Source organism: Malus sylvestris, chromosome 7 (genome assembly GCF_916048215.2).
Source record: "Malus sylvestris chromosome 7, drMalSylv7.2, whole genome shotgun sequence".
Lineage (NCBI taxonomy): Eukaryota > Viridiplantae > Streptophyta > Magnoliopsida > Rosales > Rosaceae > Malus > Malus sylvestris.
Window position 1 is genome coordinate 13362251 of NC_062266.1, and position 13642 is coordinate 13375892.

Consider the following 13642-nt stretch of genomic DNA (forward strand, 5'->3'; position numbering starts at 1 on the left):
TATTTGGTCGTATGATACTTACTGGCTTTGTATCCAAAATGGTCCCTAAAAAATGCATAAATCCTCATTTTGATCCATGAGATTTGAAATCGATAGAATTGGTTCCAAAGTTTGTCCACCATCAATCATTTTGGTCATTCCGTGAAAAATCTCCATTAAATAAGGATAAAATGACAAAAATACCCTTAATTTTTATCAAATCATTTTGGCCTATTGTTTATTAAATTGAGGTGGTTTTGTCATTTTAATATTTATTTAACATAACTATTCACGAAAGGACAAAAATGATTGATGGTAGACAATCTCAGAGACCACTTGTATTGATTTCAAATCTCAATGACCAAAGTGAGAAGTTACGGAAATTTCATGAACCATTTTGGCTAAAAAGCCTATTTTAATATATTGTTGATTTTGGCAAATCTGAGATTGTTTCTAGGTTGAATAGAAGCTGCACCATTAGGACCAAACGTTGTGATTAGTTATTATTTTGGACTAGAAATGAATCATTGAGGGAAGTTGAATCTCCATGATGACTAATTTTGGTCCATTTGGGGAAAGTGTTACTTTCACGTCAACTCAGAAATGAGTCCTACGTTTTTCAAATCATCAATTGAATGAAGGACCAAATAGCCAAACTAGAAGAAAACATAATAAATTTATACAATTTCAAAACTTCAAAGGTGTGGTATGAGAAATTGACACATGGGGACATATTTTAAAAATCACTCAAAACCTAATGGTGTAAAACATAGTTAGCTCAAAGAAAAAAAAACCATTATTACAACAATATAAATGGTACTTAAGTATTCCTCTTTGTTTGTGGGTAAAGGTGGCAAATCAACCTATTAGGTTGTTAATGAGTACTCGTTAATATTCATTAATTTGATATCACCATAATATGGAAGTGAGATTGTTAGTGATGATGGTGTAAGGTAAAATCAAACTAAATTGATCTTAATGAGTATCCATTAACAACCTAATGGGTTGATATGCCACCTCTACTTGTGGATAGAATGTCACAAATTCGATTCTAAACAACGAATTTGGTATCTACTTACAAGATTTCATTTTGTGGAGCCTGACTTCCCTTCTTCAATATTATTATTCTTCTTTGCTTATAGGTGAGATGTCTTATATTTGGCTATATAAGGCCATCTCTAATGGAGACGGCTAAAAGGCTATATGCAAAAACAATAGCCCGTTTTGGTAAACAAACCCATCTCCAATGGAGGGCTGGTCTAAATATGCGTGGAACCTGCTAGGCCAAAAGTTCGCCAAAATGCTAACGGGCTGGCTACTTCTAGCCACCCTCCAAGCCCGATTGTCACACCCCAACCCAGAATGTCTATCTGGACTCCGAATCAAGTTATGATGGCTGATACCCGTAAGGTGACGAAGCCATAAAGTGTAGTGATGTGAAAAAAATATGAACAAATTTAAACCTAAAAGTGACTAAATGCAAGAGTGCGCGTGTGAGCAGGATTGAACCCCATTCACACGTAATGTCAGAGCATAAGTAAAGTACAGCAAAGGTAGAATAAGAAATATACCATCGAAGGTAATCTCCTAAAGCAACATTTGCCAAGAATCCTCGTCGACACAAAAGCTATGCCACTAAAACTTGGAGGGGCGAAAAATAAGGGTGAGTGGGCCTAAAAATAAAGCTTTGTAAAAACCGTTTTGAAAACGTAATAACCCCTCGCCATAAAACAAGTATAGTTTTCAAACATAGCATACTACGTATAGTATGAAAATATGTACTGTAAACAGTAATATCTCGAAAATGAAATACTTCACCATATTTCGTAAATAAACCATAACATTCAGCAACCACAATATCTCGCATAAACGAATGTCATATCAAGTACTCATCGACATATGCTAACACACGAGTTCATGTAGAGGTATTATGACATGAACAAGACTGGGTGTAAAGAAATAATTTACGCTCTAGTACTACAATCACGTGAAGACTGACGTTATGCACATCACAAACGAGTCATGATTGCCTATAGCAATCTAGGACAGGACTGACACCTACAATGGATCCAAAGTGAACGTATGGTGCGATATGAACATACACATGAAGACTGGCCCTGGCCTCGATGAGTACAAACACCAGTATAGCACACGATGAATAGATAACGTGAATACGGTCATGCCATATTAATTTGCTAATTCTAGTCAACATAATACTATTATAGCCGTAAGTCTAATTCTCCATTATTGTACGCTTACATGTGCATCCCGTAAGATTATTTCATAATTTCCTAACAATACGACATTTCTTATAAATGTTAATGTAATTATGGCATCCCATAGAAAATGGATTATTAATATTTATAGAAACTGAATATATATATATATATATATATATATATATATATATTATAAGAAAAGACTCACTCACAAATACTTGTGAGGTCGCAACCGTTCAGACTAGGGAAGCCGGAGTCTCTGATAGTAATCGCACCTAAGCATAATATTGGGATCCATTAGTAAAAATCAATTAAAATGATTAAATTTGGGAAAATGGAGTGCGGATTTGAAATTGGGGTATTGAAATACGCTAAGAAGAGTCCCAAGAAAATTTTGTAAAAAGTGAGCAGTCAACCAACTGAGCCGCCGAGCCGATCAACTACATTAAAATTTTAAAATTGCACTAAATAGATACCAAAAACGTACTTAGGGCATCAAAATTAGCTTATGAGGGTTTCCGAGAAAATTTCAAAAAAGTCAAGTAACGATCAACAGTTAACTTTAACGAAATATTCCAACCTCAGACGAAATATTCTGTTAAAATTAACCGGAAGTTAACTCCTTTCAAATTCTAAAATAGATCCGGGTCGGATCTAGATTAGGGTTAACGGGTCACGGGTTTAGGTCGGCTCATGGATCCAGTTTTGGTTCATGGGTTGGGTTGACCCGTTTTCAGGTTGTGGGTCGACCGAAATCTAGACAACAATCCCAGAGCTCGATTCAAGCTCAAAATACAACCACAAATTATTCGTGGATTTGAAGCTCAAAGAGAGGAGAATTATTTTATACCAAAATCAAGTTGAGTTGTGGTCGAGATTGGTCCGAAAAAGGCCAGCAACTTGCGGCGTCAGAGCTGGAAAAACTGGGGAGACTTCCCAAGTTAATTTCTACACCAAATTGTCGCTAAAACACGCGTATAAGAAGCCAACGATCGTTAAAATGATACGGGGAAAGCAAAACAAGTGGTTCAGACCCTTTCCTTGGTCAGATTCGTTAGAGTCTTGCTGGAATCCTCTCAGATTTCAGATGAAGCTCGGCTTCCTAACCATGAGCAGAGAGTGTGAAAGAGAGGGACTAACAAGAAGGAGAAAAAAAGGATCCAAGTGTTGGTTTGGTGGAGATCGTCGGAGAAAATGGGGAGTTGGTGGACGCTAGCCTCGACACCAGTGGTTGCGAAGGGATGAGAGAGTTAGAGTGAGAGATACAGAGAGAGTGCTAGAGACTCCTGAATGAAGGGGGAGAAGGACACATGGCAAGAGAGGAGGGAGACTTTGGTGTGGGTATGGGCCCGAAGGGCTAGAAAATTATTAAAAAAATTAAAAATATCAACCTTAAATTATTAAAATAATCAAGGACCAAAATTCTAAAATGCAAAATTACTAAAGTACCCTCATGTTTGTAGTTCAGTAAAATTTTGACTGTAACTCCGATTTCGATTCTGCTTGTGCCCACGCGTTTGTAGTAACGAGTACTACACGAATACAATAAAATAGTAGCTCGTACGCGTCACAAAATGACGGTCAACAAAAGTCAACAATCTCGCCTCAAGGGGCATTTCGGTCAATTCACTTTTTAAAATTAATAAAACCGTAAAATTAGGGACAGGTTGTTACACCGATTTCTTGGGGCCCATCTGCCATCCTCTAACTCCCTGACATCAGCATGCAATGGATAGCCGATGACAGTTGACGTATCTAGGCATTGGTTTTATTTATTTCATTTTCAAGATACGTCTGGATAATCTTATTTTAATATGGTAGTTTAATTTAATTGACCAATAAAGTTAAATAACAAAATTAAAAATAATAAACTATTGAAGGGCTATGTCTTAATTTCTTTGGTTGGAAATAATATATAAATGATTTGACGCAATTCATTTAACAATATTTTTTTACAAGAATATAATTCTGGAAGAACTTGTATTTAGCCAATCCGATTGAAAATGGCCTGAATAAATAAGTTTGGTTGCCGAGGTAGGTAGCCCATTCTGTGAATTATCCCAAATTCCCTGTAAAATAGAAAAAAGAAAGATAAAAGGGAAGATGACATAAGCCTTCCCCAAAATAAAACACAAATCCCCTGCACAGAGAAACTAGGTAATGGAATAGAAGCTCTCCTCTGCATGTAGACTGTGGGGAGCACAGAGATCTCTCTCTTAGCACAAGAAAATACAGAAACTCCATCACCATGGATTACTCTTACACACAGACCCACCAAGAAGACCATCAACAACACCAGCAGCAGCAATCATTCGATCCCCCAAGAATCCAATCCTACGACCAATCCTACCAGGCCTATTATCCCTACAATCACCCCCAACAATCCGACCACCAACAACAATACCAACAATACTACAATCCCACCACCACCACCCAGGATTACGCCACCTCCCACGACGCCACCGCCCACCACCACCAATACCATCAAGAACCCATTTCGATTCATCCTCCCGGGGTCCCAATTCCGCCCCAACAGCCACAAACGGCGGATCCTGACCCGACCCACTTGCAGAATGCGTATTACCCTCATGGGGTTGCGGAGGATCAGAAGCAGCAGGTGGATTCGAGCTCGGGCTATGGTGGGTTGAATCCAGCGGCCGTGGCAGCGCTTTCGCAGCTCTCGCAGCTTACTGGGAACATCGAGGCGGCCCAGCGGGCTGCTCAACCCCCGGTAAGTGGTTGGTTTTCTTAATTCTGGTTTGAATTTAGCATTTTTTGTTATTAGGCATTGGGAATTCTTGTTCTTATAATAATGTGATGCCTTTTCTCTTTATCTGGCCAGTCTTATGAATTTGATGTGTATAACCTACTTGTAGTTCGGGGCATGTTTTCGCATTTAATTTGATTTGTAGAGTGTGAACTTTGTTTTAAAACATGTTATATATTTTCTCGAATGTCTTCTTTCATATGGTGAAATTCGGGTGGGGGTGAATTTATGGAACTTTTGGCTTTCGATATGAAGGTTATATCTTGACAAAATTCGTGCTATTTAGTTTTGACTGTAACTAGATAAGCAAAAGGAGTGATATGATCTGTAAGTAGTGATTAGCTTAATCACTATTAAGGGTTTAATTCTTGGGATTATTAGGCTTATTCCTGTTTTAGTGTAGTTTGTTATAATTGTCCAGCTGGCATGGTAAGTTGTAACTTGTATAAGAGCACTAGCTCTCAGTATTGTGGGGGAGGAGAATTTACAAACAGAAATACAAAACCAAAAAACAATTCAAGAGCTCTGCTCTCTCTCTCTCTTTCTTCCCTCTCCCTCTCTATCCTTTGTGACTTGCAGGTTGATTAAGGGGTTAGAGAATTGGGGTCATATCGATGGAACTTGAGTCGCAGAAACTGATTGAAAAAAATGCATTCTACATCAATTGATAGCATGCCATTTCCTCAAAGACATTAATGTTTTCATCATCAAGATTATTGTATTTTTCTTTTTGTTTTTTGGCATGGTGGGTGCGCGTGTCCTCCATGCCAAGGCAATAAACAAGTCTATAAGAGGCTGTATTGGCATGTATCAGGATCTCTTTTTGAGTATGTTAGTGTTTTCTTTTCTGCTCTCAAATTGCATCTCAGGTTGCTTTTCAGAAAACCAGTAGCCTTGGTGGTACTTTGGTCTTCAAAATTTTGCTTTTAAAAAAAGGATCTGCAATTGTATATCTCCATAATTACAACTGATTTTAGATTGTCGGATCTTCACACAACGGTTTTATCGTTATTGGGGAATATTAAGTTCAATCTTGGATACATTTACCTGAAATTGGTATAATCTTAGATGATCATCATTTGATGTGGGATTCCCTTTGCTAATCTATCGTACTGTTTACAGCATGTTAGCACATGTTACATTACAATGGATGTAACTTGTACCCGGTGTGCACATGTGAATAATTTTTTTGAAGATGACTGGTGTTATTATTTGGCCTGATGAAGACTTGTTGTCATTCTTTTTCCAATTTGGGAAAAGTATGTAGCGGCCCTTACCTGTTCTGATTCTAATTCAGTATATCCGACTTTGTTTTTAATTTAGTAACTGATGCAACAATCTAAATTCTTTAATGAATCTGAGACATCTGGTTTGTAGATTCTATTCAGGTTCCATTGGTTAACGTGGTTTGCGTTTTTTAATTGAATCCTTATTCATGTTCTGCCTACTTCAACCTAGGCATAGCCCTTATCAGAAATTACTTAAGAACATTTTCTGTCGGATTGATTTTAGCATTTCTTTCATATATGTGTTTTTGAATGTATCAGTATAAGAATTCTTATTGTCATTGTTGATTTTTATCTATATTTGTGCTTGTTTTGTGCATTTTATTTCAAAGTTGTCATTGTTTCTTTTGCTTTTTCTGTTCATGGAAGCATTAGTAATAAACATTACATGCATTGCTTTATCCTTAAATGCTATTCTGCAGATTGGGCAAACTATATATAGAGGTGGAGGTAGGAGGGGCAATAGGCCCTTCCGGGGGGGTGGTCGGGGCCATTTTGTTTACCGTGGTTCTAGACCAGATGGCTCAGCACCCCCATTCCGTGGTAGGGGACGTGGCCAGGGTGGTGGTAGGCACTTTCAACAGTATGGTGCTGCATCAACCAATCCAAATTCAATACCTGTTCCTGCTGAAGGTGTAGCTGCTTTAACGCAGCCGCCTTCAGCGTTGGTTCCTGGGCAGGCACCATTACCTGTACCAACACAAGTGTCTTCTGCTTCATTCTGGCGACCTCCTCGTATGGTTTGGTGTGAACTTTGTAGGGTTGACTGCAACACTCCTGAAATCCTTGAGCAGCATAAAAATGGAAAGCGACACAAAAAAAATATGCTGGTACATGAGGAGTTGCAGAAACGCAACAAAGTCAATACTGGACAACAGAATGCTCAAATGCCTAACACTGAATTAAAAACAGAAGTCCCTGTGAGAGTTGAGGGATTTGAGGAAAAACAACCCTTACAAGAAAATATAACATCTGGAGTAGTTACTGATGATCGTAGAAATGAAACAGATCAGAAAGATGCCGGCACAAATGCTGAAGCTTCCACAGAACCTGGGAACAACTCCAGCGATCAGTTTGCAGGCCGAGGACGAGGTTCTAAGCATAGGATGCGAGGGGGTCGAGGGGGTCGAGGGGGTAAGTATGTGAGGACTAATGACGGATCCAGAAGACCAGTTGAGCCTCCCAAACCAAAACAAGTTCCTTTTATATGTGAATTGTGCAATGTCAAGTGTGAGTCACAGGTGGTTTATGATAGTCATGTGAACGGTAAAAAGCATATAGCCACCCTCAAGCGGTTTCATGGTCACCGTGCTTTGTACGGAGATGCGGGGCTTCAACCACTTAACCCACCCAATGTAAATGCTGCATCAACTTCAGCTGCCCCCCCTGTCCATCAAGTTGTCAATGATCCTCAGGCCCTCCTGGCACAACTGTTGATGAATTATGTGCTCTCTCAAACCCAAGCACAAGGGATAGCACCAGCTCCAGGAGCAGCACCAGCTCAAGGAACAAGCACGGGAACCCAGAATCAACTGGATTCACTGATTCAAGGAGCACAAGCGATGTGTCAAGATGGAAGCCAAAACGTGGTTATAGAGCAAATCAAGAGTCTGCTGCAATCTGTCCAGGCATACTCTGCAACCCCAGCGGCCGGGACTGCAGTCGTGAACACTGGGAATGAAACTTCAGAGTTTGAAGCGAAGAAGGCAAGTGGTCTTATAAACACTACAGCTGCGGCACCAACAAATCCAGGCACAAGCGAGCAAGTTTCTGGAACACCATCGAGCAAGGAATGCGAAGTTGCCGCCTCCTCAGATTCATTTGTTCAGCCACAACCCGAAGGCCAAATGTAGGAGCCAAAGTTCGACAACGAAAAGTAAGAGCCAAGCCTACGGAATAGATACAGTTTGATATGTTTATGACCGAATAAGATACACTAATTTAAGCCCTAGTAACGTTTTATGTGACATTGAACTCAGTGGTTATTTACTTTTTGATGTGGGATGTTGAGGATTACCCATGTTTTCTGGAAATATATATATATATATATATATATATATTAACAAACAATATTATTTACACTAAGAATGAGGGAGTGGCTGAGCAGGATGGCCTGAGTTTCACAATGGACTAATAATAATAAGGTCAAATTCACTTTTTGCAAGAATCGAATCTAAGACCAGAGTACTAACTGGCAATGGAAAGTTGTATTTAAAATAAAAATAAGGATACTGAAATGATAAGCTGCAAACCATTGTTATGTAAAACAATACTTATTGTTTATCAGTGTCCCTAGTTTTATTTTCGCTATACCTTTTGAAACGCATTTGTGTCCCACATCATGAACTCAAATTGTCACTGGTTTCACCAAACCTTGTCTCACTTTGTCACATTCCGTTAAATCTTCTAGTGCACCAAGTATTACGAATATTTTACTCATTAAATTTGATTTTAAATAACTTTTACTTTTTACAATTTTTTTTTTAATAAATGATAGTATTACACCAAGGTCATCTCAATAAACAGTGTCAAGTTATACTTATATACTTTCTCGGACCGAATGAGCTAAACATCTTTCTCTCAATACTTTATTAGTTTGAGGTTTATACTTTAAATTTATTGGTTAATTTAGTTAAATTATCGTTGCATGTTTTCAAATCTAACCGTTGAATTTGAATCAATTATTGCAATTGAGAAGTTGGGTCTCATGAAATGGGCTAGCCTAATTTCCCCTTGGCCAAATAATAGCCAAACCAATAGTTAGAGATGAGTTTTTGTGCAAATCAGGTCATTTTTTGATTTTCGGACGTTTAGCACTCTCCATCGGAGATGGCCTAAAGGAATGGGGAAGTGGGTTAAGCCTCACATTGAGCTAGCTAGAATAATGTGGTTCAACTTTGCCTTTGGTAAGAATTGAACCTAAGACATCTTAACTTACAAGTAAAGAAGAATAACACTAAAATGTAATACTAAATAGCTATTTTCTACAATTTTAAATCTAAGAAAAATAATTTCCAGTGCTACAAACCATTGTAAAAAGATATTAAAAAAAGAATTCCAAAAATCTTGCATCTTACCCTCCTGTAAACCCACCCCTTGATTTTGTTATCCGAAAGAAACCCACCCGCCGTAAAGCGCCAAGCACAGCGCCGCCACCCCGCTCCCTTCCTCCCCTCCTCCCCTCCTCTCTCTCCACCGCCATGCCCACCGGAGTCCACAACAGAAATCAAACTCGTTGAATCAGAATCCTCACTTAATTCATAATCTCCCTCCCTCCGTCTCAAAAATGTTTTGTCATCGAGTAGGAGCTCCGCCGTCACAAACCGAACTCCTTCCGCTCCGGAGACGTACCGTTCCTGAAGTCCAAAATGTCCCCGCGTCCCTTCAACTCTCTCTCACCCAAAACCGTAAAAAGGGTCCTCGTATAAGGGCGGTCTCCATAGATGAAATTCCACCAAATGCCCTCCGCCGGAAGCGAGACCCGCAATGGAGAGGCGGGTTTAGCGTAGGGGTAGATTTGGGACTGTCACGCACCGGCCTTGCCGTCAGCAAAGGCTTCACCGTCCGTCCTCTCACCGTAATTATCCCCCAACAACAAAATTGATTTGATTTCTTTAATTTAATTTAATTTAATTCGTTCTTAATTGTGCAGGTATTGAATTTGAGAGGGCAGAAGCTTGAGGATCAGCTGCTTGAGATCGCAAAGAAGCAGGTATAAAATTAATCATATATTTTAAACTATTTTTCAATATTATTTTTCCTTGTATTTTCGCCTAATTGTAAATTTAGTATTGTAAAAGATAAATTATCATAAAATAGAGTAATGGCTATTTTTGGTTAATACCGTTAGAACTTAGGTCCGAAATGAAGTGTTGTATGGGGCAGATAAAGGTTGAAAGTTCTAACGGGGTTATCCGAAAATCCACATTATGACGAGTATCGGACCAATTCTCCAATTTTTCGTTTTGTTTTTATAAATGGATTAATTAATTAATTAATAAGAAAAAGAACAAAATGTAGGAGGCAGATGAGTTCATAGTTGGCCTTCCGAAATCGAGTGATGGGAAAGAGACGCCTCAGTCTAACAAAGTTCGTAGCGTTGTTGGAAGGCTTGCTGTTAGTGCTGCTCAGAGGTGTTAACTCAATACTAATGTTACTCATTTGTTTACTTGTTAATCAATTTTTGGCACCAAGGATTTATACAATCAAAGATTTGTTGGGTCGATGCTGGTTTTTGCTATTTGTGATTCGTTGTGTTTGGTCATACAAATTCTTTGTTTCGTTAATTTTGCTTTGTTCTATACAACGAGCATCGTGATTATATCTTGTAGTGGGGAAGTGTTAACTGAAACTTCAAATTTCAGGGGTTGGAGAGTGTACCTTCAAGATGAAAATGGGACGTCCATGGAAGCCATGGATCGGATGATTAACGTGTAATCCTTTCTACTTCTACCAAATCACCTTTTTCCAATGATTGAATACTTCTTTGCATTGTTTTAAGATGGCTATCGACTATCATAATGTGTGCTTTCTTTCTCGAGCATCTTATAATTTTTGGTTTTGAACGCTAAATGGCACGTTATAGTGGGAATTGTACTTCTATAGTTCTTTATGGGACTTGAGTTATAGATTAATCTTTAGGTCCAAAAAGCTGCAGTACGCAAAACTGAAGAAGTAATGTCAGGAGTCGTATGCTTCATCTTATCACTAGGAGACTGTAGGGTGTTTTGTCATTTCTCACATATCTGTTTTCAGGGGACTCGACAAGTCTGATCGACAAAGCCAAATCGATGCCTACGCTGCCATGGTATGCAATACATTCTTAGTTAAGTGCTATAAGCTTGATGAATTTGCTCATCTTTGGCGCATGTATTCAAGAAGTGAGCACTGTAGAATATGATTGGAGGTATGTTTTTTTCATTTTCTGGATGCAGATGGTGCTGGAGAGATATTTTTCCATGTCAGGTGAGGGCGCGGAGCTCGTACTGCCCAGGAATCTGGATCTTCAAGACAAACTTCGAAGAGGGCTGCCTAAAGATACCGATTTTTTCGATGAAGATTACGAGGATTGACGATTCAATGTTAACCGTGAAACTCAGTACGTATGCCCAAAAGTATGTACGTGAATATTGTTCAAAGTTGTAATTGCAGTATTACAATGGGATGGGATAACAGAACGGAAGGGGAAAACAGAAAAATGTGACTCGTACATGCTCCGGTTGCAAGAAATCAGTACAAATGCTCTTAGCATATAGCCAAATTTTCTTCTTCTAGCTTGGATATGCATTACTACCAGTTACTTTCTTTGTATTGCATCATAATCACTGTTCTAAAAATTCCTACCTGGCGCCGCCTACGCTCCGCGTAGGCTAAGCGGCTAATCACTGTCCCGATTAGTCCCTCCTCGTTTGAAAATAAAAGAAAGTGCGCCTAGACCTGCTTAGGTATCCACCTAGCCCACTTAGATGTCCACCTAAGCACCTGCCTAGGTCACAACTCTTATTTAAACAGGATATCGATTACTTCCGTTTTGCATTTTATTTTGTCAATAAAATGTAACATAATTGTTAAATACTTGTTCACTATATGCTTGTTATCATGTTTGTAATGTGTTTTAATACTTTATAATTTGTATGTCATTATATTTTGCAATTGATATATCACAATACAATTATATGTCTTTTTAAGTATAAATAGACACTTATTCACACAATATATAATACTTAAATCCGTTTGGTCTGCCGATCCCATGTAGACGCTAGGGCCTAGTTCACCGCCCAACTAGCACCTAACGTCTTTTAGAACCTTGATCATAATACGGAGAGGGATATAATGAAATGGGGATGGCCTAGGTGGTAGTATCTCAAAATCTATTACATGAGAAATTTTTTATTGTGACGGAAACACAAGTAGTAGATCACGTGTTTTTATATAAGTGGTAGGAAATTATATTTTTGAAGTTATTAACTTTTTAACACACATATCCTACTGTTAGTATAGTGACACATGGTGTATCACCTCGTGTGCCGGTCACATTGAAAAATTTATCCTATCACACATCGCGTTTTAGCCTGCAGTAATTATCAACCAAATCGAGAATTGTTGTCATATAAACTTTGCAAAGGCAACATAATTTGCTTGATAAAACTGAAATGAAGATGATAGTAATCAAACAGTTAAAGACATATGCATGCAAATAGTGACACACCATAATCAAACGTGGTACAAATATTTTTTATTAATTTTATGAAAATCTCTTAGCGGGACAGTTGCAAACGTCGATCCTACTAGCGAGTGACTTGTGCCGTGCCCTGTCCCTTGTCCTCGTTGTGTTGTTGATCCTTGAGCTCCTTCTCCTCCTCGACTGGTTGTTTGAGTTGCTCCTCCTCCCCCTACATCTGGAATTTTAATGCTGCTGAATTCGGGATGTTCAATAGATTTATTCACACGACGTCTTCGAACATAACTCTCAGCTTCATGCTGGCTGAAGACATTCCGACATGAAAGACGATGCCTACACAGCTTTATAAATGTTCTGTGTCTGAAATCCTCCTCACTTTCCCCCGACCTCCTGTCGTTCATGAAATCCCCGACATCATCGCTTGGGCAATACTTCTTGAGCTGATCAAACATATTATCGATCACCTCTCGTTGATCATTGGAGTTGAGTTGCCTGAAAAGAAGAGCAACTCGCACAAGCTTCTTTCACCGGAGAATTTCTTGTCAAAACATTCTTGGAACAACGGCAACCTTTTAAAGACGGGCACCTTATTAAATAGATCCATGAATGTTCGCATTCTGAAATTTTCCTCGCTCTCCTCCGCATGTCTTTCTATCACAAGAGTACCTTCAGGGAATTTACGGGACATCTTCCCAACGGTCTCACTTCGATCGTTGGCCGATAGCAAGCCAAATGCAAGATTTGAGAGACGTGAGAGTAATTCAGCAGCACCGGCAGAGTCCTGCTGCGGCCCAAGGAGGCACATCCAGCGCGGAATAGATGTTCGTTGATCTAGCAGTTCCTCTTCCACATCATAAATAAAACGTACGTGGTCACGAAACTCTAGTTGCTTAAATCGCTCTCTGAATTTTCGGAGGTTCAAATCCTTCTCACTTTCTTCTGGGATTTTCCGATGATCAATTTTAACCCTTTTAAATCCATTCATCATATAGAGTTCTCTAACCAGATGCCTCTGTCCAGGGGCCGCTTGTCCCTTGAACCAAATCAATGAGAAATCCAAGAAAAGTTGAGCAAAACAATCAGAAGACTCGGAACTTTGATCGTTAATGTGGTCTTTGATTTCTTGATTCAACTGTTTTATAACTTCAGCCACGAAATGATGCTGCTGAGCCAAGGGAAGTTTGTTAAATAGCTCCGCAAATGTTCTGAG

The 13642-nt window shown here is 39.0% G+C and overlaps 2 protein-coding genes across 2 annotated transcripts; both read left to right on the plus strand.

Annotated features, from left to right (window-relative positions):
• Positions 1–4244: 4244 nt before the first annotated feature.
• LOC126629606 (uncharacterized) lies at positions 4245–8267 on the plus strand. Its single transcript, XM_050299683.1, has 2 exons — positions 4245–4929; positions 6674–8267. Exons 1-2 carry the CDS (start codon positions 4447–4449, stop codon positions 8102–8104), a joined length of 1914 nt encoding a protein of 637 aa, XP_050155640.1. The 5' UTR covers positions 4245–4446; the 3' UTR covers positions 8105–8267.
• Positions 8268–9306: 1039 nt separating this feature from the next.
• On the plus strand, positions 9307–11511 carry LOC126630691 (uncharacterized). Its single transcript, XM_050300842.1, is given in 7 exon segments — positions 9307–9650; positions 9653–9828; positions 9904–9963; positions 10272–10384; positions 10616–10684; positions 11007–11058; positions 11186–11511. Coding segments are annotated over 7 exon segments (639 nt in total). The 5' UTR covers positions 9307–9619; the 3' UTR covers positions 11324–11511.
• Positions 11512–13642: the final 2131 nt, after the last annotated feature.

What these genes read in the sequence shown, in the direction of transcription:
- LOC126629606 (XM_050299683.1), top strand. Translation starts at nt 4,447, where the DNA reads ATGGATTACTCTTACACACAGACCCACCAAGAAGACCATCAACAACAC. An exon ending in AGCGGGCTGCTCAACCCCCG is followed by an intron (nt 4,930 to 6,673) that starts GTAAGTGGTTGG and finishes GCTATTCTGCAG; the next exon opens with ATTGGGCAAACTATATATAG.